Source organism: Loxodonta africana, chromosome 21 (genome assembly GCF_030014295.1).
Source record: "Loxodonta africana isolate mLoxAfr1 chromosome 21, mLoxAfr1.hap2, whole genome shotgun sequence".
NCBI lineage: Eukaryota > Metazoa > Chordata > Mammalia > Proboscidea > Elephantidae > Loxodonta > Loxodonta africana.
This window is the reverse complement of record NC_087362.1, coordinates 36,953,947-36,979,862: the sequence shown is the minus strand read 5'-3', so window position 1 is coordinate 36,979,862 and position 25,916 is coordinate 36,953,947. Positions and strand designations below refer to the sequence as shown.

Here is a 25,916-nt window from a genome sequence, read left to right as displayed (position 1 = left end):
GGCTGCAACTGAATTGTGATGAGATCTCCCTGGAGATGAAAGAACAAATAAAGAATATTTGCTTAAAAAAAAAAAAGTACCTAAATTGTTTCCTGTCCTGCTCCATGGCCACTGGAAACACCTTGTCGAGGATGCAGTCCCCAACATCAATGGACAGCCAAGAGTTGCAGAGGAAATGCGACTTCTGGTCCATTGCCAGATCATGGACCAACACCCGGCTCACATACCTGGAGAAGGGACCCACACTTTTGAGGATAATACGGGAGAATGAGACTTCTTTGAACACCATGATGGTAATACCTTTGCAAAATTGAACCCAAGAATGAGAGCTCCGGGAAAAGACACTTTGTGTTTTTCTTTATTGTTCTTGATGCTTGACCAAGATGCCCCAATCAGTGAGTGAATGTGAAGAGTTTGACTAGTGTAGAAAGCTGGCTCAGGAAAGTTGCCAAGTTTTCACAGATAGGCTGCAAGAGGGTGCATTTAGAAACTATCAACCCTTCAGCATGGCACCAAGCCCAGTGCTAGCATCCCAGCATACGTGAGTACAGCTAAGTTGTCTAAACTATCTGTGTTCAGGGAGATGCACTCTAGAATATGGAAAACGTGTCCCTCCCGATAAGCAAACTATGGCATATCCATACAGTGGAATAGTACTTAACCTTAAAAAGGAATGAAGTCCTGATTCATGCTAAAACATGGATGAACCTTGAAAACATATGCTGAGTGAAGAAGCCTGGGGATAGAGCCCAGGAATCTGCGCGTCTCTAAAGCTGCCCAGCTGATGCTGATGGGCGGTCGTGCTGGGAACCAGTGATCTGGCTTAGTAATTTGGCTTCTGACAGAATAGGGTGGAGTCTTGGCTCTAAACTAGCCATCTGTGTAACCTTGAGCAAGTTACTTACCTTCCCTGAGCTTAAATTTTCTCACTTGTGAAACAAGAATAACAGTACTTGTCCCAGAGGGTCCTTGTGAGGATCGAATGAGAAAATGCACAGAAGGCTTAGCCTAGTGCTCAGGGCAGCAGCTGTTGTCACCTCTTCTACTGGAGAATCAGCCCAGTGTCTATTTAGTCCCTGGTATCGGTCAGGGCTTGTGTCTTCACAGTAGGTATCTATCACCCTTTTTATCAGAACCTGACTCATGACGGCCCCACGTGTGTCAGAGTAGAACTGTGCTCCATAGGGTTATCAATGGTTGATTTTTTTTGGAAGTAGATTGCCAGGCCTTTCTTCTGCAGTGCTTCTGGGTAGAGTGAAACCTCCAACCTTTCAGTTAGTGGACGAGCACATGTTAACCATTTGCATTACCCAGGGACTCCTATCCTCTATTTTACAGCTGGAGAAGCTGGGGGCTAAATGAGAGGCCGATGCTGTGAAAGTGCCCATGATGGGGCTCTCACTGGACCTGGGGCTGCAACTTTCAGCCTTCTCCTAGCATCACTCCAATCTGTGTGGACCATGGCTGGTAAGCTTCTTTGAGACTCAGTTTTTTCATCTATGAAATGGGGATAGATTCTTGTGAGGAACGGCAAGCAGCAAATGTAAAGTGTCAGCCCTGGGCCTGGTGTGCAGTAGGTCCTCATGGATTACCCGCTCTGACTCACCAGGACGGCTGTTCCCCTGAGTTGTCATGCCACAACCTGAGGCTCTGCAGTTCCCCCAGGGGGAACAGGGTGGAGAGCAAGAAGACATCCATTCCTCCTCGCTCAAAAACCGGGGTGTCAGGGTCTGCCAGGTGGTGGGGCTCATTGTCTCCATCCAAGCCATACAGAGTGACTGTCACCTGAAACCCAGAGATCGGGCAGCCAACTCCACGCAGTAATCGAGATCCACTGGCCTTCACTTCCAATGAGACAGGGCCCTCCCACCCTCCCCTCTCTTCCCACCTTATCCACCTGAGGTGCTTTTCAACTGTATGAAAATTTTGAGGTGACACTGTCTGCATTCACCTCTTCAAGATGAGTTGAACTCATAAGATGCTCTCTAGTAACCTTTTCAGACTTTTCATATATTTATTTGTAAGGGCTATAGGACAGGAATTGTTTTATTTTCCCCTCACAATTATATTCCCAGTGCCTCTAAAGTGCCTGATGCTGAGAGATCAATGAATGAGTGCCTACTACTATGAAATATACATATTTCCAATTTTCTGAGTGAAAGACAACTGCAGCAGATGCCATCTGTGCTCCACCTACATCCCAGCCTTACCATTGCTGAGGTTGCCATGCTCCCTGCACTAACTTCCAACTGCTGGCATCTGCGTCTCTGCCCTGGGACTTTCTTTGGCTGCTAGAGCAACAGGCCAAAAGTGCCGGAGAATTAATGCCACCTGCAAACCATCTTCAACAGATGATGGAGAATGGTAGATCGATACCCCAGCTCCCTCTTCCCTCAGGTGGGATGACTTTAAGGCCCATGTTCCCCTTCCTATATGAGCTGATTTGCATACAGGTAATCAACTAAATGTCTGAGTTATTCTTTGATAGGGATAAGGGGGATCCTGTGTGCAGAGTGCTAGACTCCAACCCCCTCTTAACCCACACTTCCTTTATCTTTTTAAAATATCGGGGCTTAGTGTGACATTTTGCTTGGTAAAAAGATTCTTTCCTCTAAGAGACAAAAATGAAGAGAGAAGGGAAAAAAGAAAATCCCAAGCACACAGAATCCACTGAACTAAAGTAACTCAACAACAGCCTGGTAAATCTTCTCTGGGTGGGATGTGGTCACTGATTGATGGGTCTTGTGGGGTCAAGTACCTTTGAGGAGGTGGCTGCCCCCCGCCGATGTCCAGTGTAGACTGTCACCAGATAGTGGTACTGGGCAAAGGGATCATTGTCCTCCAGCACTGTGACCTTCACCTGCTCAGAAGGACAGCATTAGGAGGGTCCTGCTTGGTGTGAGTTGGGCATTCATGACAATTAAAGGGAGAAAGCAAGATTAGCTATGCTGCTTACTCATGCCATCAGGTGAAAACTGCTCTCCGTGAAAGCAGAGTTTCAAGTAAAGGAAAAATTGTAAAATAAAAAAAAGTACAAAATGCATTGTTTATAGAGTCTGACCCAATGTAGTTAAATTGGAAATGAGATTGATATTAAGTTGAGAATTTTCGCTGTTTGATCTAGTGAACCATATGAACCCTGTTCGCATATAATTCATCATAACATTGATAACCAAATTATGCCTCTGAGGGGATTTACAAGGAGCTAGATATTAAGATGATTTGATGAGAAAAATAGCCAGATTTGGTCAGGGACTGTAGTGAGTGGACTCTGTAATGTGCTGCCCCATCTCCCTTCAGTGGAGGGCTTGTTGGCTCAGTTTCCAGGAGTGCTGTTGGGTGACAGCCTTTAGAGAGGACAGCTTGTTAAGGATGCAAGAGTCACCTCAGTTAAGGTCACATCCCCTCCTGGGGTGGCCGACATTCAGTGACCTGTCGATGGGGTGCCTGGACATGATCAAGACTTGGGCATCTTGACCCAACTCGGGACAACTCCAGAGTTCCCTGTGGGGTCAGCGAGCTGTCACTGGGCCGCACTGCAACTTTAATCTCCCCCTGCCCATCCTGCTTCCCTCGCATCCATGGGGATTGATCCCACAGCACTCCCTGAAAACACCCCAAATGCCCAACTCTTCTCAGAGTCTGTTTCCCAAGGAACTGATCTGTAATTGAGGCACTTAAAGTGTTCGTGTTTAATCCTTTACAGGCGAATCAAGGACAGCAACGTAAATGCTGAAATGATCATCTTATTAAGTTTTATACCATGTTAACATCTTGGGTTGGTGTTGATGTATATGTGCAGGGGAGGGTGGGAAAGAGTGTTTCAGAGCTTTGCAACAATGCAAACTTGTATCCATTTATTTGTTCATTCATACACTTACAAATATTTATTGCATGCCTAATGTGTGTCAGGCATAGTGCATATATTGGAAAAATAATTAGATCTTCATTTTTGCAAATAATTTGTTGTTGTTTGATCTTGTTTTTACCTTCAGACATGTCTTACTGTCAGGTAGATCTTGGTTTGAATTCTGGCTCTTAGTAGGTGGCTTTGGGCCAGTTAATGATCCTTCCTGATTCTTAGTTGCCTTTTTTCTAAGATGGTAAAGGTCATGTGCAGTAAAGAAGGCTTGGGGTGTTCAAACTGCACATTCAAATAAAGAACTGGCCCTTGACTTGCTACTGGGAGATAGCTTCTAACTATAGAATAATACTAAAGGTGCAGATAAAACCTTGGAATATCCTGTCTGACAAGTGTCTTTGTATACCAGGGGCCTCAGGCCATGCCAGATAGTTTATACTAAAAATCTGATTTATGGTGAGAGCCTTGGACCACACTGTATCAGTTTGGCCTCTGGAGAGAGCCTTGGAGACTCAGTAGCTAAAGTCAGTGACACTGCCCAATGCCAGCATCATCCTATGCGACTGACCTCCGATAAAAGCTCTGGTCACCCACGCTTGGGTGAGCTTCCATGGTTGGTAATACCTCATGTGTGTTGTCACACATTGTTGCTGGGGAATTGAGTGCTATTTGTGTGACCCCATTGGGGGAGGACAATGGGAAGCTTGTGCCTGGTCTCTCCTGGACTCTGTCCTATGTGCTTTTTTTCTTTGCTGATTTTAATCTGTGTCCTTTCATTGCAATAAACTGTAACTGTGAGTATAACAGCTTTTCTGAATTTTGTGAGTCCTTCTAGTGAATCACTAAGCCTGAAGGTGGTCTTGGAGATTCCTGACAGAGGTACCTTCCCCATACAGCTACTGTAAGCATTAAATGGAGTAATGGTTGGAATGCGGTAAGTCCTCAAACAGCGGTTGGTGTAAGAATCCTCCAATTTAATGAAATGGTCACATATTATCTTTCTTATTTTGCAGATAAAGAGGCTTATAGACTTGCTTGCCTGAGACAATCCCAGGGGTCAAGGAATGAATTAGCAGCTGACCCCTTGCCTCCCTACCTGGGCTCCATCCAATGGAGCCCCTGGAAGGGGACACCCATTGCTTCTCCCTCCCATTCGTGAAGACCAGCATGACCTCGCCTCACCTTGGCCTGATCCTGAGCGTCCTTCCTCCTCGCCCACATCACCACCAGCACATAGGCCACACAGAGGCAGCCAACTGTAGTCACGACCACTGGGTTGTCTTCAAAGGTGGCAAAGAGCTCAGCAGTCTGGTAGACATCGACGGCATTGGGCATCACCAGGAATGTGCTTCCAAAGAAGGTGAGGTGGTTGCAGAGGCAGTGTCTGGGAGGGGGTGGTCCGTGGCCCCACCTGCAACCCCCAAAGAGGCCCTAGGTGAAAACACTCAGGGCACCCTGGCTTGAGCCCAAGGGAGGAGAATGATGTTCTCTTTGAGGCAAGTCTCCTCAGCCCCATGATTCCCCCTGGGGTCTATTTTTAACTAAAAGTTGATTTAAAGTGCAGAGAATATTATCTATAACAAACATCTTTGTGCCCATTAGCCACAATGGGCAACTGTGTACATTTTGTCAATTTGTTTCGTATTTTCTTACATAAGAAATATTGCAGGTTAAGTTGAAGTCCCCTTTGTCCCCCAATTCTCCATAAGCATTATAAAAATCTATTGTCCCTCCTTCTAGTACCTTCCCCCACCCTGATGCTCATTCATTTGACAAATATTTGTTGAGTGCTAATTTTTCACCAGGCAATAGGCTGGGAGACACCCAGGGTGACCAATTCATCTCAATCACCCAGGACTTTCCTGCTTTTAAAGCTGAAAGCCCCACATACTAGGAACCCTGTCGGTCCTGGGCAAACACGGACAGTTGGTCACTCTGCACTGAAGAGCAAAAAGACGATAGTCTGGGGGAACCATGGGAAGAAACAGGGCAATGTTTAAACCCTAAGCTCACATCTCAACACTAGGAAGGTATTCCCTAGACTTTTACTGCCCTTGGATCCAGGTGATAGGGGCCCCTGCCCTGGACTCCTGCTTTGAAGGGTCGCACTCTAGCCCTCTTTCAGCTGTACCCCTCTGCAAAGATGAGGAATTATTGGGGTCATGAAGCCATGTTCACCAGGAACTCATACCACCCAAGTCTGGGACTAGGGTGAGGAGTGACTCTCTCCTTAAATTCTGGGTCCCAGGCACCTCACTTCACCCTAATCCCAGCCCTGGGATCCCCAATTTTAGACCAAGATTTCAGTACCTTGAACCTCAGAATTCCCTGCTTCCAGGGCCTACACAGATCTGTCCCTCAGGTTCATCCTTCTAAGATGTGCTGTGCCACTGGGCTAAGCGTAGCAAAAGGTGGCTATGGGGGGTAGGGCATGTGATCAGGGTGTAGAGGTCCCACACGGTATGGGACAATGAGGCTGGGGGAAGAAAGAGAGAGGAATGGGCCAAGGTATTTTTTTATGTGTCCCCTTGCTTCACACCCTGAAAGCTTACAGGCAGGCTTTCCTGAAACCCCTCAGCCAGCTTGCAATCACCACTCCCCTGCTCCCAGTGCCATTTGACAGACAAAAAAACCCAAACCAAACCTGTTGCTGTCGAGTCGATTCCAACTCATAGTGACCCTATAGGACAGGGTAGAACTGCCCCATACGGTTTCAAAGAAGCGCCTGGTGGATTCAAACCACTGAGCTTTTGGTTAGCAGCCGTAGCTCTTAACCAGTATGCTACCAGGGTTTCCTTTGACAGACAAGATTTAATTCAACCACACAACTCAGCACCACCTTTTCATCCCAGGGCCCACCAAGAAGTGATAAGGAGGAGGGAGCTGGAGCAGTGAAAAGAAAGCTCTTCTCTGCTCAAGTACCCGGCAAGGAAAAACCTCCTGCAACCCAAACTTGCCCCAACAGTAACTCCTCTCTTTCACTTAACAAGCCAGCCAGCACAATCCAATCCCTCCACAAGGGCATGGTGCCAACTGTTTATTTATGTACTTCATGAGGATCTTAGTTCTGTGTTTGCTCCATTGTTTTTCTCCCTGTTTCCCAATCCTGGTCAGCATGGCACACAGCATGGAACTTACTGGAACACCTGGACACACCTGGAAAGGGTGAGGTTGGGTTCAGAGAAGCAACCCAAGCAGGTACCAGGACAAGACCTTCTGGGGCCGAGAGCCCAGAGACCAGAAATGATTCATACCTAACGTCTTTGCCCTCCTGGGTTTTCATGAAGACCTTGAGGGCACTCAACCTCTTCCAGCATGAGAATCCCTTTTAAACACCAGAAATTAATTAATGAATCCCCTCATGACAGTAGTTGCGACTTTAGGATCTTTTGAGAAAATTTATACCCAAAAATATGCATTCTCAAACCTCTTGCAGTAATTCTGCCCCACCTCCCATAAGGGTCTGCAGTCCATAGATTTGGAACTTTAGCTATTTAGAGAATTTAAAGATGATTTGCCATTCAAACTTGATGATTTTATTTGCTTATTTATGGCTCCTCAATGATCTCGTGTATCTATGTGTATATCTCTATCTCTCTCTACCAGAATCCCACAACAATCTTAGAGGGTTATTGTGAAGATTTGATGAGATAATGCAAGTAAAGAGTAGAACACAACACCTGACATGTAACAAAAAGCTCAGCTATGAGTTCATTTCCTTGGAAATGACACCCTGGCCTCTCAGCAATCCAGAGTCCCCAGGCTTCCTGAGTCATTCGTCCCTTCCTTCAACAATCACTTGTCCCCAGTGGTGAATAAAGAGGCACTTCCTGCCCTCTTGGGGCTCACAGTGCACTGAGGGAGATGCAGATTAAACCATCTCATACGCAAATATAAGATTACCACTCTGTTTAGTGTGATGAGGGAGTGTGTGCTCTGAGAGTTTACAATAGAAAGTCTGACCTAGTTGGAGGGTAGGGTAGGATAAGAACAGTTTTCCCCAGGAAGCGATGCTTGAGGTAAGATCTGAAGGAGGTGTTAACCAGGCCAGGTGGGGACGGTGCATTCCAGGACAAACAGCAGCATATGCAAAGGCCCTGTGGAGGGGCCCAGGTCATTGCAGCAGAGGCATTAAAAAAACCCCAGTCGCTGTTGAGTCTACTCTGACTCATGCCAATCCCATGTGTGTCAGAGAAGAACTGTGCTGCACAGCGTTTTCAGTGGCTGATTTTTTGGAAGTAGATTGCTAGGCCTTTCTTCCAGTGAGCCTCTGGGTGGACTGAAACCCCCAATCTTTCAGTTAGCAGCCAAGTGTCTTAACCATTTGCACCATCCAGGGATCCGAGGTACTCAAAGCAGAGCCTAAGTGAGCTGTACACATTAACCAAGTTGCCCTCTTTCTTCAGTTCCCCCTCCTCACCTGGCACCCAGAGCTGTCCCAAGTTTCCTGGACCTCATCCCAGAACACACAATGGGACAGGAAGGTGGTGATGCCAACTGTGAGGTCCCTGATGACAGTCAGCTTCAGGTCACAGGCAGGGACCACAGTAAAATAGTAGACACCTTCTCCAAAATGCAGATCCTCTGGGCTCAGGATCCATGTGGACAGGCCGTCTGCAGGAAAGGTGGTTTTGAGTCAGCCTGAAGCTTCTTTAAGATGGGCACTAACAGGGTGGGAGGAAGAGGAATCAAGGCATCCTGGTAGGGAAGCAAATCCCTGATGTCTCCTCAATGTCCCAGGAGTATCCTCTCCCCCTGAGACCATAAGTATAGATGAGGAATCACTTCCAGGTCGGGGTTGAGAGTCTAGACTGCCAAGTCAGACAGACAAGGATCCAAATGCTGACTCTGCCTCTCATTAGCTGTGTGACCTTGGGCCAGTTACTGAACCTTTCCGCCCTTATCTGGAAAGTGGAGATTCCAATAGCCCCCACCCCAGAGGCTGTCATGAGGGTTGCATGAGGTCCGTTCTGTAAAGTGCTTGCCACCTTCTTCAGGGCACATAGTAAGTGCTCATCTAACATTGGCAAAGAATAGTAACAACAAAAATAAGCCTCAGAATATGCAGGTGGTTTTCCCTTCGTTTCTTCCTATGGCTTCTGATTCTCAAGTTTTGATCTGGTTACAACCCAGAAGCGGCTCAAGAAACTGGCTCAGGTAATGGAACCTACCTGGATCAGCTATTGGCGGAAAGTGAGTTTTGGCATCGTAGCTGGTCTCGTTAGGGCGGTAGCCATAGCCCAGGCTGAGCATGAGTGGGATTCTAGGTCTCCAGTGCAGATGTATCCCCAAAGCTGCCTCCCGTGAAGTCAGGTTCACCCGTAAAGTTTCAGGGCTGCTCAGGTTCAACACAGTCGGCTCTCCATGTCCTTCCCAAAGCCGGGGCAGCAGGATCTGACATTAGAAACAATTAATCAAGGCTGTGTTAGGAAGGAAATGCCATTGAGCACCAGGGCTTCTCTATACAGCTGTGCCAGGGTGAGCACCTGTGGAGCTAAAATGCAGTCTGTGCTTTGCTCATTCTAAGAGTTTCCTGTTGCCTCTGTAACAAATTACCACAAAGCTGGTGGCTTAAAAAAAGCATGCGCTTATTATTTTACAGTTCTGGAGTTCAGAAGTCCAAAATTAGTTTCATGGGGCTAAGTCAGGATGTCAGCAGGACTCGTTCCTTTTGGAGGATCTAGGGAAGAATCCACTTCCTTGCCTTTTCCAGCTTCCAGAGGTCCTTGGCTCACGACCTCTTCCTTACACGTCATTCCAGTCTCTTGCTTCCATCATTATTGCCTCCCTGTTATAATGACCCTTGTAATTATATCGGATCCACTTGCATAATCCAAGATAAGCTCCCATCTCGGGATCCTTAATTTATTCACATCTGCAAAGTACCTTTGCCATGTAAGGTAACATTTTCACAGGTTCTGGGGATTAGGATGTGGACATCTTTGGGGCCATTAGAGCCATTATCCAGCCTTCCACACTCATGAAACAGTGTGCCCTCGCTCGGGGCTGCATCTGTGCAGAAAGAGGGGTGACTTTTTCTAACTTGCACAAAGGTGCTCTCTGAACGAGTGGTATTTGACAAACGTGCTGAGCAAGTAAGTGTAAGTGTCAGTTTAAGGTAGGGGCACAGGCCTCGGGGGCAGAGACACCTCTGTTTGGGTCTGGACTCTGCCCTTATTAGCTGTGTGGTCTTGGGCCAATTAACAAACCACTTTGAACCTCAGAGTATTAAAAATGATATTGCATACAAAATGTTTGACAAAGTACCAGGTATACAATAACTCTCAATAATTAGTGGGGGCTATTACTTGGTTGGAGACCCTGGTGGCGTAGCGGTTAAGTGCAACAGGTGCTAACCAAGAGGTCGGCAGTTCAAAACCACCAGTGGCTCCATGGGAGAAAGATGTGGCAGTCTGCTTCCGTAGAGATTTACAGCCTTGGAAACCATATGGGGTTGCTATGAGTCGGAATCGACTCAACCGCAATGGTATTACTTGAACAAGGACCCTAGGTAGTACAAACAATTTGTACTCTACTACTAATCTGGAGGTGGGCAGTTCTAACCCATCCACCAGTACCGTGGAACAAAAGGCCTGGAGATCTGCTTCTGTAAAGAGCCAAGAAAACCTTATGGAGCAGTTCTACTCTGTGACACATAGGGTTGCCAGGAGTCAGAATCGACTTGATGACAACTAACAACAACAACAATCCCCTAACAGGTGTCCCTTGGTTGTGCAAACAGCTAATGCATTCGGCCACTAACCACAAGGTGGAAAGTTCGAGTCCAGCCCTCAATCTATTTCCAAAAAATCAGCTATTGAAAACTCTGTGGAGCACAGTTCTACTGTGACACACATGGATTGCCATGAATTGGAATCAACAACAACTGGCTTGGTGGCATTCTATGGTAGACATAGAAATGTGCCACCCAGCTCCCCCTTCCAGGAAGGACTTGCTACCCAGCTATGGGGAGTGTGATCAACAGACAGGCCCCAGGGTCTGCCACAGCTCAGAGACGCACCTCACTCAATGGCTCACCTTTCCTAGGGCAGCCAGACTGAGTGAGGGTGGGATTACAAATACCCTGACATTCTGGCCTCCTATGGGACACTCAGATGGGCAGCACACATTCCTTAGTTCCCCTCTCTGTTGTCTGAGGCTTGGTCAGGCCTGCATTGCAGTCTAACACTCCCTCTGCCCAATCCTGCTTCCTCTCCTCACTTGTGCCCAGTGCTGATCCCTAGCAAACATCTTGTGCCCCAAACTCTTTCTCAACATCTGCTTCAGAGGACTTAACCTGGAACACCTTCCCTCTAGTAACCGTGGGCAGGTCTCTTTTGCTAGTTGAGCTGTATGCTAACCAGCAGGCAGTTGTGTTTGATCCCAAACCTTTTTATGCCTGTTGTTATTGTAAATGTCTACTTTAATTACATATTTCATGTAATGATACACTTGACAAAGTATGAGTGTGAACAGAAGAATAGCTTGCATAACAACTTAGGCCGAATGCTTTGAGAAGACTTAATAAAGACGGATTACTACAAATTGTTACTGAATTAGTCATTGGTGAAAAACTATGGAAGATGAGGAAGAATCGTCATAAAAATCTTGAAGGAATATGAACTCAGATTGCACTATGTCATGTTTAGGTTTTTGTTTAAGTTTAAAGAAAATCCAAGTGGACATTGTAGAGCCTGCTCTATTGGAGTGGTTTTGCGAGGAAACCAAAAAAACAAACCCAGTGCCATCGAGTCGATTCTGACTCATAGAGACCCTATAGGACAGAGTAGAACTGCCCTATAGAGTTTCCAAGGAGCACCTGGCGGGTTCGAACTGCCGACCCTTTGGTCAGCAGCCGTAGCATTTAACCACCACACCACCAAGGTTTCCAAGGGTTTTGCAAGGAAGGTGGTTAAAATTCCAATGAACAGTTTTAAAGAAAAGCTCTTGGCCATGTGGCCAAAGGTCGGCTAATGAATGTATGTTTATATGTTTTAAGTTAAAATGTGTAGGTAGGATGAAGGTCATTTTTGATGGTTCCCCTCTTTATCCATTTTTTTTTTTTTTAAATAACCAACCACCTATTGGTACCAATCAAATTAAAGAAGACAAGAAGCACCTTCTGACTTCTGACAACATTTCCAACTTCTACCTCGATATTCTCCAGCAGATTCTTCACGGGTATGAGCTCTCCACTAGGGCTGGTCAGACAGAGGCCACCAACAGTCCCACTGACATCAAAGCGGCTATGGGCTGGGAAGGGGCTCCTTGGGAAACTCATCATCTGAAACCAAGAGCAAGGAGTGTTGGGGAAGGCCCCGGAGGGACTGGAAGGTGAAAGTCCCCCTATATGAATGATGAGATATCCCAAAATGGGGCAAAAGAGTAGCCTCTGCCCCATGGGGGGAGTGGAGAGCACCACCTTCAGCTGCTGCTGGTTTTCCACCACATCTCTGTTCTCCAGGGCTGTGGCCTCAGAGAGCTGGGCCTTGATAACGCAAATCAAACTTGCTTTGACTGAGCAATTGCTGGAATGTAAAGCCGTCCAAGATTTTCTTCACAGCAAAGCCAGTAAGTCTCTAAGAGAAAGATGTTTCTCTATATTCAATAGGACCAAAGAGGCTAAGAGCTAGATGAGCCCAAATTTGGGGATGGAAAAGGACACAGGACTGGAGCCCTGCATTTGCTGTTTCCTAGTTGTGGAACTAAACCTAAAGAACTTTATTTCCAATAACTGGCTGAATGAAGGCTGCTGTAGAAAAATTTTGCAACCTAGCAAAAAGAGCCTGGATTGGGGAACTAGAAGGTCAGTGTTTGAATCCTAGCTCTGCCACTTACTAGAGGCCTTAGGCAAGTCTTTAAACCTATCTGTGCCTCAGTTATTCATCTGTAAAATGGGCATGATGATAGTTTGTAAACAACAGGGCTGTTATTAACGTAAATGAGCAGAGGTATGTGAAAATGGCTTGCAAACTGTAAAGGGCCATTTTTGAGGAGGTTATTAGTATTGTTACCCGTATGTCCACAGGCTCATGGCTGTCTGCCATAGAGCTGAGGGAGGAGGCAACAGGCAGAGTGAAGGTCGCAGAGTTAGCAGCAGCAACATGCACAGAGGGGCCTTGCCAACTCCGTGGCTGTATTCTGGCCACAAGGTGAAAACAGAGTTGCCGGGAGAGAAAGGAGAAAGTCACTGTTAGAAAACGGTCCCCACATCTCCTGCACTACAGGGAACCCCCGGCTTTGCCATCAGAGTGGACTGCTCAATTTTGATCCTTTCATCCACAGAAGCAGCATAAAAGACAGCTGACTCCCCCAAGTGGATTGTGAGTTCTGTGAAGACAGGGCTTTTGTTGGCTTTGTTTACTGCCGTGCCTCCAATGCCTAGAACAGTGCCTGACACATGGTCAATAAATATTTTTGTTGACTGCATAGTGAGCTTTGATGTAGACATTTCTCCAGGCTTATCTCCTGGACCTGCTTTGAACTTCTGGACTTACGGGCTCCCATCCCTGTCTTACTGGCCCTTGACTTGGCCCCCTCAGTTTAGATTAGGGATCCGATTTCAGGACACTTTTCCTAGTTCTGATCAGCTTCAGGATGTGGCTTTGGGAAACTATCCCTGGGGCCTAGAAAAGCAACCCTGACAAGAGGGACTAAGGAATGGTGCTTGCTGCAGGGGTCCCAGGACACTGCCCAGTGGAGCATGCAGCATCGTCCTGCCCCTGCATCTTGAGTGGACGAATCCTCAGAGGGCATCCCCAATTACTGGGTCTAGGTTCGGTGAGAGAGAGGCGGGCACTCCATGGTGAAACTCCCAAACCAAGTCTAACTTTAACCCCCAACAGGCCCATAGAACAATGGGCTTGGCTAGACACACCGGGGGCCTGGTTAAAGGTAAGGCTGTCCCAGCCCATGCAGGCCTTGTTTGCACAGCTCCAACACGACCCATCTCTCAGGACTCAGGTAGCCTAGCAATGGGCTTGGCACTTGATGCTTCTTACCTGCACTGTACACAGGGGCCTTTTCTACGTGAAAAGCAGTTTCCAGTTCCAGGTCCCATCACTTCCCAACCCCCAGGACCACCTCCTGGGCTCTACCAACCACAGAGTCTCAGGCATGTGTGGACTGAGTGAGGTCCAGGAACAAGCTTTCTTGGGGACCCGTGATGTAGTCGGTTACCTGTTTGTGTACACAGAGATGGAGGGGGTGGCCAGCGTGGCTGGCAGGCCCCCAGGCAGTCTCCCCTGCAGAAGGGCTGTCTGCACATGCCCTACAACACGAAGCAGCTGTGGCACTGTGGCAGTCTGGGAGAAGAAACAGGAGAACATCGCTATGGACCCATCTCCTCGTGCCACCGTTGGTGACTCACCACGTTAGTGTGGCACCTTCAGTGGGAACTGGGAGAGGGCAGGAGAGTGAGGCAGGAAGACAGTGATGGACACCATTGATTGCAGCATTCCAGTGCACTGTACATATAACCATGAGACCAAGCACTTACGAAGATCCCAAACACTGACTTACTGGAACCCTTTTCATCCCCATGGCAATCCTAGGAGGCAGGTCCTGGCACTCCCCATTTGGAAGGTGAGGAAACCAAGGTACAGAGAGAACAAGTGACTTGCAAGGTCACACAGCTGATTGGGGAAGAGCTGGGATGCACAGAGGCGCCTGGCTCCAGAGTTTGTGTGCTGAGCCGGCACGCCGTTTCCCTCTCTGTGCTGCCTCATCTAACCCTGACACCCACTCCGCCCAGGGCTCATTCTGTGAGAAATGTAAAGCCTGAAGTAAAGAAATTTTGCAGGGTCACCTGCATCTTGGCTGGAACACTCACCTGGCTGCTGTTGGCCTCTGGGGGCTCTTCTGGTCTATCACTCAGGGAAGCCTCCAACACGCTGCCCACAGCCTGAAACAGGTCCTTGGTAGCTGCCTGGCATCTCTGGTCCTCAGGATGGGCCCTGGCACTCACTGACAACAGGGCCTCACTGGCATGCTGAAGAGCCTGGCTAGCCTCCCACTAGGTTCACCAATGGAGAAGGAAAAGCATTGTGAGCTCCTACCCTGGATAGACTGCCCCCTGCATCATTTGAGGCACAAGGACTGCAGTGGAGGGGAGCAAGGCCGGGCATAAGCCAGGGGAGAGTGGGGCCAGACTGTGCATAGCTGTCATACAAGCTGCCTGTATTTCTGACTTGGGGCCAGGCCCTCCCTCCTTATGAGGCTCTAAGCTCCTTCAGGGGAGTAGCCAGGTCTGGTCTATCTCTGAATCCTTCCCAAAGTGCCTTGCACAATTTCTAGTATATAGTAGGCATTCAGTAATATTTGATGACTGGGAGGGATAGATGGTGGATGGATGAATGGTTGGATGAATGGATGAATGGGTAAATGGATGGATGGATTGGTGGATGGATGGGTGGATAAATGGATGATGGATGGATGGATGAATGGTTGGATGAATGGATGAATGGGTCAGTGGATAAATGGATGATGGATGGGTGTATGGATGATGGCTCACTGGCTAGCTGGATGGTTGTATGGATGGATAATGGATGAATGGTTGGATGGATGGATAGATGGTTAAACAATGGATAGATGGACATAACATTTATTTTAATTTTGTAATTATGTATGTATGTATTATTTGTTTAATGTCTAGCCACCCCAGTAGTCTGAAAGTGCCATGAGGTCAGGGACCATGTCTGTGGGCTCAATGCTAAATCCTCAGTGATTTGCACAGTACCTGGGATACACTAGGTGAGTTGTGTAGGCAAACAGGCCATCATAACCAGAGTGAGATACAGGCAGGCACCTTCCCTCTTCAACACCAGCCATGCAGGACCCTCAGAAACAAGATGGCAGAGGTCTTGGTGGCCCCAGGAGAGTCCCATGACTGAAGGACTCCTCCAACCTATGCCAGGCTTAGTTGTCACACACACACACCACCAAGGAGCTGCATGTGGCTCAGTGGGTGGGAAATACTCACCTGGGCCAAGGGTGTGAGCTCCTCACTGTGGTAGGTCACCTCTCTCAGCATTTCAGCCAGCCTCTGCACCGTCTGAATCTCTTCCAGGGTTGTGGCGATGGCAGACAGAGACCCCAGCACATACTCTCTGACCTTGGCACAGTGAGGGGAAGATGAGGAGAGGAAACGTAATTCCAGTGGCTTGATGAAGCCATTTCAGAAAGATTTGTGGTCAGTGTGAGTGACCAGGATCATCTGGGGCTTTCCAAAGCCTCGTAGACCTCCCTTTGCCTTAGGATGTGTGGTAGGCAGAACAGTGTTCCCCAAAAGTTGTCTACATCCTCATCCTCAAAACCTGTGAATATGCTACCTCACATGACGAAAGGGATGATGCAGATGTGATTAAGTTAAGGATTTTGAGATGGGAAGATTACCGAGGTGGGCCCTAAATGTAATCCCAAGTGTCCTTATAAGAGGGAGGCAGGAGGCTCAGAGTCGGAGACAGAGATGTGATGACAGAAGCAGATACCAGGGAGGAGAGAGGTGTGAAAATGCTATGCTGCTGACTTGAAGATGGAGGAAGGGGCTACGAACCAATGAATGCAGGTGGCCTCTGGAAGATGGAAAAGACAAGGAGGAGATTTTCCTCTAGAGCCTCCAGAAGGAGCGTAGCCCTGCTGTCACCATGATTTTAGCCCGGTGAGACCCATTTTAGACTTCTGACCTCCAGAACTGTAAGATGATAAATTTGTGATGTTTTAAACCCCCAAATTGGTGGTAATTCATTATAACAGCGACAGGGAACAAATAGAGGGGGTCTCAATCTTCTACAAATCAAATTTGTAAAGTTTGACATCATTTTTAAAAAGTACCCAGGGTGGTAGTTATGACTGGAATGTCATGAAATTCAGAAATTGCATTATTTATTTGGCACAGAGTGGATGGGAGATCTCACTGGAGGCTTTGGGACCCTGTGTGCATTTGGAGGGGTAGGGGATAAGGATTCCCCTCTACCCATCCCTCCACTCCTGCCTTGAGCCAGACCTTCATGACTTCTAGGGCACATGCTTTCTAAGCCATACAGCACTAGTGGGTACTGACCAGGGGCTGGCTTTCGCAGCAGCAGAGAAAAACTGAGTATGATCTCCGTGCTACCCAACAGAACTTTCTGGATTCATAGAAATGTTCTATACTTGTGCCGTCCAATATAGTAGCCACTAGCCACATGCGACTATTGAGTACTGCAAATGTGGCTAGTTTCACATACTTTGGACTTAGCCACATGCGACTATTGAGTACTGCAAATGTGGCTAGTTTCACATACTTTGGACTTGTTATCAGAAGGGACCAGTCCTTGGAGAAGGACATCATGCTTGGCAAAGTGGAGGGTCAGCGAAAAACATGAAGACCCTCAACAAGATGGATTGACACAGTAGCTGCAATGATGAGCTCAAGCATAACAACAATTATGAGGATGGCTCAGGACTGTACAGTGTTTTGTTCTGTTGTATATAGGGCAGTGGGTTTGATGAGTCAGAACCAACTCAACAGCACCTAACAACAACAACAACAACAGTGAAACTTGGGAACTTAATTTTTCATTTTATTTAGTTTGAATTAATTTAAATTTAAATAGCTCCACGTAGCTGGTGGCAACAGTGTTGGGTAGCACAGGTACAGATGAACCGACATTTTGGACCCACATGGCCTGCAACTCACAATTCCCTCAATCCAACAGTCTTACACGGCCGATACAGGGTTTGAGCATAGTTGCCATTGGCTCAGGGCAGCTCTGGCTTCTATCCAGGCTGTGGCTCGCCTTCAAGTCAATTCTGACTCATAGCGATGCTACAGGACAAAGCAGAACTGCCCCATAGGGTTTCTAAGGCTATAATCTTTCTGGAAGCAGACTGCCACATCTTTTTCCCATAGAGTGACAGGTAGATTCAAACCACCATCCTTTCGATTAGCAGCCAAACGCTTAACCACTGTACCACCAGGGCTCCTCCAGAGGGAAAGATAAAAAAAGCGAAAACCAAACCCAGTGCTGTCGAGTCGATTCCGACTCACAGCGACCCTATAGGAGAGTAAAACTGCCCCATAGAGTTTCTAAGGAGCGCCTAGCAGACTTGAACTGCCAACCCTTTGGTTAGCAGCTGTAGTACTTAACCACTACGCCACCAGGGTTTCCGAGGGAAGAACAGGTGTGTATATTAAGAGGCTTCTCTCTGAATGTTCCGGAAGGGAGAGACTAAGGTATGATTATCCTCTGCCCTTCTTACCCTGCTCTGCGCTCCCAGAGGCTACCTGTTTGGAGACATCACCAGCTCCTGCCCCTCTGGCCAATGGATTCAGCCAGTGGGTGGCCCAACAGGAGAGGAGAGGACAGAAGGAGAGAAAGGTGGAAGACATCATTCTCCCTGTGTCTTCCCTGCGAACTCATTGTGGTTGGCTGCATGGTTCTTCTGAAGCCGCTCCTCCTGACAGGGAGCCCTCCCTATACAGGGCTACCCTGTCTAGATTCTGGTTGGTTTATGCCAAGTCCCTGGATCCTGAACTTCTCTTCTTTGTTCCCTAAACTTGCCCCATACTTTTCTAAACAGACCTTTCTCAAGATCTTCTCGATTGCCCAAGTTGAGTTTGACATTTGTTTTCGGCCAGGACCCTGACATTCTGTGGGGAGACCTTTTTTCAGAGTGCATGGTCTGTGCACTTAGGGTCCACAGGACAGGCCAAAGTGAAGTTTGCCATAGAAAATGCTCAGAATGAACACAAGTGGGATAAAGAGCCAGGCCATGTGTGTCTGTTTATATGTATATGTGTATTTGTGTGTGTGTATGTGTGTGTGTGCATGTGTGCATGCTTGCATAGGACAAAACTGAATCTCTAATAATCATCAGCCTGTTCAGGGTGACATGCAATTTAGGAGCAAAGCATTTGCACCCAGAGAGATGTTGGCCAAGGGCCTCATTGTACCTCTTGTGCATAGGCCTTCTGGCTGAATCATCAGATTAGTAGCTTCGGAAGACTACCATATCCATGTGGCATGCACTGAGGAGTGGATATAACCCATACGTTCTGCAATAGCTGTGTATAGCATTAAGTTGTTGTGCATAAAATGACGATGGTTGAATGTCAGCAATTTTATATGGTCATGTGGTTCATAAGGTTTGACCTATAGTTAATTTAAATAACTCTCACCACAACCTTGTGAGGAAAATATTATTATTATCCACATTTGAAGATAGGTAACTGAGGCTTAGAGAGATTCAGTCACTAGCCTGTGACAATACTGATGATAAGTAACAGAGCTGGGACATCTCATGTCCGACCCCAATCCATTAACCATATGATCTAAGCCAAGTCCCTCTTCTGGACCTCAGTTTTGTCATCTATAATATTATGTTAATAAAGGGACTGAAGGGATGATCTCTCAATTCCCTTCCAACCTGTGACACCATGAGAGTGTATGGAGAAAGCAGGTAATTGACAAAGCAGGCATTTTCCTCCCTTCATGGCCACTCACTGAAGGACCAGAAGAGGGAGGTAATGCCCACAACAATGGCATCTCTACTGTTGCCTGAACCTCACTCTGCAGCCCAAGTGGCTGCATACAGACCTCAGGGCCCCAGTGGAAAGATGTGATAGGGGCCCATCTCAACCACCTTTTTTCTGGTGTCCATTTCCAGCAGCTTCCCAAAGCTGTTCCCTAGGTACTCCTGGTTCAGCACAGAGGACACAGACTTGGTCAGCTGGAGGAGCTGCTCAGGGCTATGCTCCCCTTCCAGAGCAGAGGTAATGGTTTCCAACACTGAAGACTGGAACACTGCATCCTCCACACGTGTGTCTCCAAGGCCCACCTAACAGGGAAACCAGAAATGTGCTCATGTAGAGAAGACCTCAACTTTCTGGTTCTCCTCTAAGAACCTGGCGCCTGAAGTCATGGGTCATCACGTGGGGACCAGAGGAGGCTTGGAAGCCTTTATGCCTGGCATGTGGGCTCTGGACCCTTCTTCGGGCTTTAAGGCAGCTGGCAGTTACCAACACAAGCCTTGGGCAAGTCATCGCTTCACCCACGATCATGCTGTCAATCCCTGTCAATTTCACCTGGCTGGGACCCTTGAAGTGTTCTGGGATTTATCCAGGCTTGTGCCTTGTAGGTTTGTTGGTGGATGATGGTTTTCTGGGCTCCTTCCTCAGAGTCTCTGAAGGCACTGGTCTAACTCATCCTTGGGCCCTTCTGCTCCTCAGCTTTCCTAGCCTCATTCTCAGGACCCTGTTCTGCTTCCTAAGTCATAAGACCCACAAAGGCATAGACCATGGCTGATTTGCTTACAGCTGTAGCCCAAGGGCCTGGCACACAGAAGATGCTCTGCAGATATTTGTTGAATGAACGAATAAATCAATGACTCATCTGGCCATGCCCCAAGCCACCGTCCACCCAGCCGCCGTCCACCGTCTACCCTTGGTGAGGTCCAGACAGCTCAAGAAGTTTTCTTAGTAAAGAAGCAATGGCCATGGCCACCACCCACCTTAACTATGACATGAGTCTGCTGCCTGCTGCCTGCACGGTTGGTGACAGAAATGACCACTGTCAGCACAAAGTCGTTGTTTTCCTTTCCAAGTGGCACATAAACTGATGGGAGGGCTGGCTCAGGGCCACAGTGTAGGCAGGAACCTGGCAAAATGGAAATCGAACAATGAGGGGTACCTTCAAGTCCTGGGGAGACTGCAGACCTGCCTGAATGGAGCCTGACACAAGGACACAAAAGCCACCACTCACAAAGTTGCGGCAAGCACTCAGGGAGAAGGCAGCCATGTAAACTAACCCACTCTCGTTTCTAGGCAAACTCATGCTGCTCTGACTTGGGAATAATTTCAGGAAAAATATTTCATTTTCAGAGTTTTCTATTTTTTTAATTCAAGGTGCTAAATTAAAAAAAATTTTTTTTTAATAGTTTAAAACATATAAAAGCTCAAATGTCACTTCCTTTACAAAGGCCTTCTCTGGGTGCTCTATCTGAAATAGTGCCCACTGTTATACAGGTCTTTGTTCACCAGCTATCTCCTCCACTAGATTGTAAAGACAGGAGAGGGCAAGGACTTCCTCTATTTTGTCCACTGCTTTATATCCAGCACCTTGAACAGAGTTTGGCATTCAATACATATTTGTTGTAAAGAATGAATAAATGAATGAACAAAGGAATACCCTCTGTATCCTTAAACATGACCCACTTATTAGAATCACTAATGCATTGTACAGTGTACAGGCAGACAATCACAGAGCTGTAGAGTTGCAATGGAAAAACTCAGTTTTATGTGGTCACAACTTCCCTGCTTCCTGTTCAAGCTGTAACAAACCTGCTTCTTGCATCTCTGCAGTGTTTCTGAGTGATGGTAAGGTGAGCATGCCTTGGGGCTGGAGCCTAAAGTTAATAGAGCCCTTATTCTACAAACCCCTGCTCTCAAAGAACACACTCTTTGCAGCCCCCAGAGAGCTGGACCAGTGTTCTTGGAGAAGATGTGCCTGGGGGCTAAGGGAAGGGCACAGTCCTGCGGGGGAGGGGTACCTGATTCCAGACAGAAGCAGTACTCCAGTGGGTCTGGGGCTGTGGAGGCATTGCACAAGACGGCGAAGCTCGTCAGGATGGTGCCCTCCTCTGGGGTGATGATGCAGGCTGGCACCTCAGGGGGAGGCAGGGTGCTGATCACATAGGTGTCCTGACCGTAGGCGTGCCTGGACAGTGCTGGGGGTGAAGGCAGGTAGTGCTCAGGGTGCTGTGTGGTTCACACACACACCATCATGCTACAGGATCACCTGGGAGCTTGTTAAACATGCAGATTCCTGGGCCCCTCCCCAGACCTAGGGCCTCAGACTGTCCCTGGAGATTCTAGGGTGGGGCCTCAAAACCTGCATATCTAACAACCGCCCTGATGCATGGGGGCCAAGGGTCTCACTTTGAGAGACTGAGTACAGATGGAGGAACAGAACTAGGCCAACCTGAGCTTGAATCCCAGTTCTGCCATTTACTAGCCATGTGACCTTGGACTTTACCTTTTCGAGAGTCAGTTCCTCACCTGTAAAAAAGGGCAAAGAATAATACCTTCCTCACAGAGATTTCCTGAAGAGTAAGAATATTTGAAAAAAATGACTGGGTCCAGATCCCAGAGCTAAGGGCCAGAGCCAGCATCTGGAAACCAGCAGATCCTATCTGGAAGCCCATGCTCTTCCCAGGACCCCACAAAACCATGAAGAGGCCTCAGTTGACCTGCAACAATGTCCCACATCACCTGGTATAACCTGTTTTTCAAAAAAGGTGTGTGCCTGGATAAGCTGGGCATGAAGAAAATTTTAATCAATTAAAACTAATTCCTTGGCCTAGACTCAATTTAGAAGGTTTGGGGGAGACCTAGGAGTATGGTTTTTAAACTAGTTCCCAAGGTTACTACCCAGAATGTTCCTTAGAAGTGAGGTACTACCCAGAATGCTCCTTAGAACAGAGGATAGCAAGACTTCAGCTCACTAATTTTGGACATGTCATCAGGAAAGATCAGTAGCTAGAAAAGGTCATCATGTTTGGTGAAGTAGAGGGTCAGAGAAAATGAAGGAAACCCTCAGTGAACTGGGTTAACACAATAGCTGCAGCAGTATACTCAAACGTAGCAACAACGCTGAAGCTGGTGCAGGACCGGGTTATTTTTTGTTCTGTAGCACATAAGTCACTATGAGTCGGGGCTTACTCAGCGGCAGCTAAGGATAGCAGGTCACCCTGGGGTGGTGGTCTGTGGACCACTTTGATAAGTAATGAATCAAAGGAACCCTTTCTAAAAAGAATAATCACCCAAATTATCTATCTTTTTAGGAATCTACATATCTCATGCTGGGTTTGTTCTAAATGAGAAGCACTGAGTTACCTTGGCAGGACATAACCCTGGTAGGATCCAGAATGGTGTGCTTGTACCACTGGGATTCTGTCATTCGCTTTGCATAGTAACCATTATGAGGCAGGCATCTTTACCATCCCCAGGTTACATGTAAGGAAACTGAGGCACCAAAAAAACCAAACCCACTGCCTTTGAGAAGATTCTGACTCACAGTGACCCTATGAGGACAGAGTAGAACTGCCCCGATAGGGTTTCCAAGGAGCGACTGGTGGATTCAAACTGCTGAACTTTTGGTTAGCAGCTGTAGCTCTTAACCACTACACCACTGGGGTTTCCAGCTGAGGCACAGTGAGGTTAAATCCCTTGCCTAAAGTCACCCAGGTAGGAAGTGGTAGTGGTGGGATTCAAACCCAGGCCTTGTCACACCAGTGCCTGGACCATGAGCCAAATGCCACACTGATTTCTCACATTTCAGCGAGTCTGGGTTTGTCTCGGTTCCCCTTCGTGACTGATCGGCTCTCTAACTAGATACTCTGAAGGGAGGCCTCCATACCTGTGGCTCTGACACGGATGCCCTCTCCCGAAGCTGGCAGGAAGGAGCTATTCAGTTGCAGCATGGAGGTGTTGCTCTGAAGGAGAGTTAGAGAACTTGGCCAAAATCCTCTGAGTGTGCAGGCAGCAGGGAGGGCCTCAGCCTAGAAAAGAGCATAGCCAGAACCGAGGGGCTGCAGCCAGGCCCAGGTAACAGGACAGGGCTTCAGGCTGGTCTCTGAGGAATGGACACTACACCGCTACATCATGTCCACCGCACCTGGAAGGCAATCTCCAGTCTAGTTTGGGTTGGGGGCCCTACACCAAGGTTTCCTGAAGCAGAGCTGAGACAGAGATTCATGTGCAGGCCATTTCATGAGAGGGAGCTCTCAGGGGAAACCAGGAGGAGAGTGAGGGGAGAAGAATAGGGCAGAGAATGAAACCAGGCTACGATGTGGCTTCAGAGGCGCCAGCCTCAGCCTGCTCCCACGGGAAGCTCTAGAGGGTGAACTGCACCAAAGAAGTTATCTTGCTTAGAGGCAAGGGGTGGGGCTGTTATACCCCCACATCTGTCGGTAACTGGCCAGCAGCCACTCCACGGTAATGGGGGTGGGTGCATCAGCCTTGTCAAGGGGACCTGGCTGGGACACTTGTCGTCTGTCATAGGACTTCTCCTTTCTTGTGCTCCTGTTCATCCATTCTCTCTTTGTAACAATGCCTTGGTTTCCTCTGGGGCTTGCCTCCACCCTGACTACCTTTCCATGAGCTCTGAGCGGAATGACCCATCCCCAGATCAGTACTGGGCGTTTGAGACAGATTTGGTCAGTCAAAATGGAGGGAAGGTTTCTATTTGTGAGTAGTGATCAGTGCCCTCACCTTCTCCAGTGAGGTGTCATCTAAATACCAGCTGAATGTGGCCACAGAGGTATTACCTCCCATTGTGACCCGGAGCACAATGTCTTCGTCAGCACTCACTGGCCTGCAATTCTGCTCACAGCTGAAAGGGAGACAAAGAACTAAGTAAGGAAGGGGGCTCAGGCACCCATTACCATCTGCCTGGTCTTTTGCCCAGTTCTTCTCAAGACAAAGATGGCATAAAAGCCACCTTGCTCCAACCCTGACAGGGACATAGCCTCTGTCCTGAAGATGAAGACATTCCTGCCCTGACTGAATTTCCATTTTCATTCACTGCAAAAGGTAATGCATGGAAAACACAAGAGACTGAGACAGGAGCCCTGGATTCAAATTCCATCCCTGCCACTTAAGAGTGTCCACCCTGACACAAGTCATTAAACTCTCTGAGTCTCAGTCTCCTCACCTACAAAGTGAAGGGGTATTCATGATTTCAGGGGACTTCTAGGTCAACTGGCCTAACAAAGTTTATCAAGAAAATGTTCTGCATCCCACTTTGGTGAGTGGCACCTGGGGTCTTAAAAGCTAGCAAGCAGCCACCTAAGATGCATCAATTGGTCCCAACCCACCTGGAACAAAGAATAATGAAGAACACCAAAGATACAAGGAAAATATTAGCACAAGAGACAGAAAGGGCCACATAAACCAGAGACTCTATCAGCCTGAGACCAGAAGAACTAGATGGTGCCTGGCTACCACCAATGAGTGCCCTGATAGGGAACACAATAGAGAGTCCCTGACAGAGCGGAGAAAAATGGGGTACAGAACTCAAATTCTAGTAAAAAGTCCAGACTTAATGGTTTGACTGAGACTGGAGGGACCCCGGAAGACATGGCCCCTGGACTCTCTGATAGCCCAGAACTGAAACCATTCCTGAAGTCAACTCTTCAGACAAAGATTAGACTGGACTGTAAGACATAAAATGATACTTGTGAAGAGAGTGCTTCTTAGCTCAAGTAGATACATGATGCTAAATGGCAGCTCCTGTCCAGAGGTGAGATGAGGAGGCAAAAAAGGACAGGAGCTTGTTGAATGGACATGGGAAATTCCGGGGTGGAAAGGAGGAGCATGCTGTCGCATTATAGGGGGAACAAGTAGGGTCACATAACAATATGTGTATAAATTTTTGTACAAGAAATGAACTTGAACTGTAAACTTCTACTTAAATCAAATTTTTTTTTTTTTAATGAGGGGCTATTTCTGTGATTCTTTTCCGTTCTAACAACAATAAACTAATGCTGTAGCTTCAGAGCATGCCACAGTGTATGAATGACTTCCACGGCTACTGGCTTATTCAGTCCTTACAACCCTATGAGTGACATATTTAAAAAAAAAAAACCACTGCTGTCGAGTTGATTCCAACTCATAGAAACCCTACAGGACAGAGTAGAACTACCCCATGGAGTTTCCAAGGACCGTCTGGTTAACAGCCAAGCTCTTAACCACTGCACCACCAGGGTTCTGAGTGACACATTAGAATCCCCATATTATAGATGAGCAAACCGGGCTCAAAGAGCTTATGTGCTTTGCTCACACTTTACCCAGACTCTGAGTAAACCACCAGTGACTTGCACTTGGGGGATGGGCAGGTGTATAGCAGGATTGGGGGCCAAAAGTTTCTAAAGCCTCATGAGAATATCCAAGGCAGCTTCGTATCCTCCTCATCCTCTCATCTCTGCTCAAGCCCCAGCCCCTGAGGGGAAGCCTTCCGTGAGCCCAGCCTGGGAAACTGTCACAGGAGCATGTTCTCTCCCGTCATCCATTTGT

At 47.6% G+C, this 25,916-nt stretch overlaps 2 protein-coding genes across 2 annotated transcripts in view; both read right to left on the bottom strand.

Annotated features, from left to right (window-relative positions):
- Window positions 1-14,851, bottom strand: part of LOC135228337 (polycystin-1-like protein 2) — a 37,005-nt gene extending 22,154 nt beyond the window's left edge. Inside the window, 13 exon segments of the mRNA XM_064273496.1 lie at window positions 81-227; window positions 1,607-1,785; window positions 2,759-2,860; window positions 5,045-5,246; window positions 5,248-5,273; window positions 8,283-8,476; window positions 9,034-9,256; window positions 12,015-12,146; window positions 12,877-13,062; window positions 13,064-13,100; window positions 14,042-14,166; window positions 14,694-14,804; window positions 14,846-14,851. Of these exon segments, the coding sequence (XP_064129566.1) occupies window positions 81-227; window positions 1,607-1,785; window positions 2,759-2,860; window positions 5,045-5,246; window positions 5,248-5,273; window positions 8,283-8,476; window positions 9,034-9,256; window positions 12,015-12,146; window positions 12,877-13,062; window positions 13,064-13,100; window positions 14,042-14,166; window positions 14,694-14,804; window positions 14,846-14,851 (1,670 nt within the window).
- Window positions 14,796-25,916, bottom strand: part of LOC100675129 (polycystin-1-like protein 2) — a 45,561-nt gene continuing 34,440 nt past the window's right edge. The window contains exons 12-17 of the mRNA XM_064273747.1: window positions 24,114-24,234; window positions 23,260-23,401; window positions 21,392-21,568; window positions 20,354-20,499; window positions 19,487-19,681; window positions 14,796-15,974 (exon numbers count right to left, since the gene is read on the bottom strand). Of these exons, the coding sequence (XP_064129817.1) occupies window positions 15,786-15,974; window positions 19,487-19,681; window positions 20,354-20,499; window positions 21,392-21,568; window positions 23,260-23,401; window positions 24,114-24,234 (970 nt within the window). The 3' untranslated portion in view covers window positions 14,796-15,785. The remainder of the gene's footprint in view (window positions 15,975-19,486; window positions 19,682-20,353; window positions 20,500-21,391; window positions 21,569-23,259; window positions 23,402-24,113; window positions 24,235-25,916) is intronic.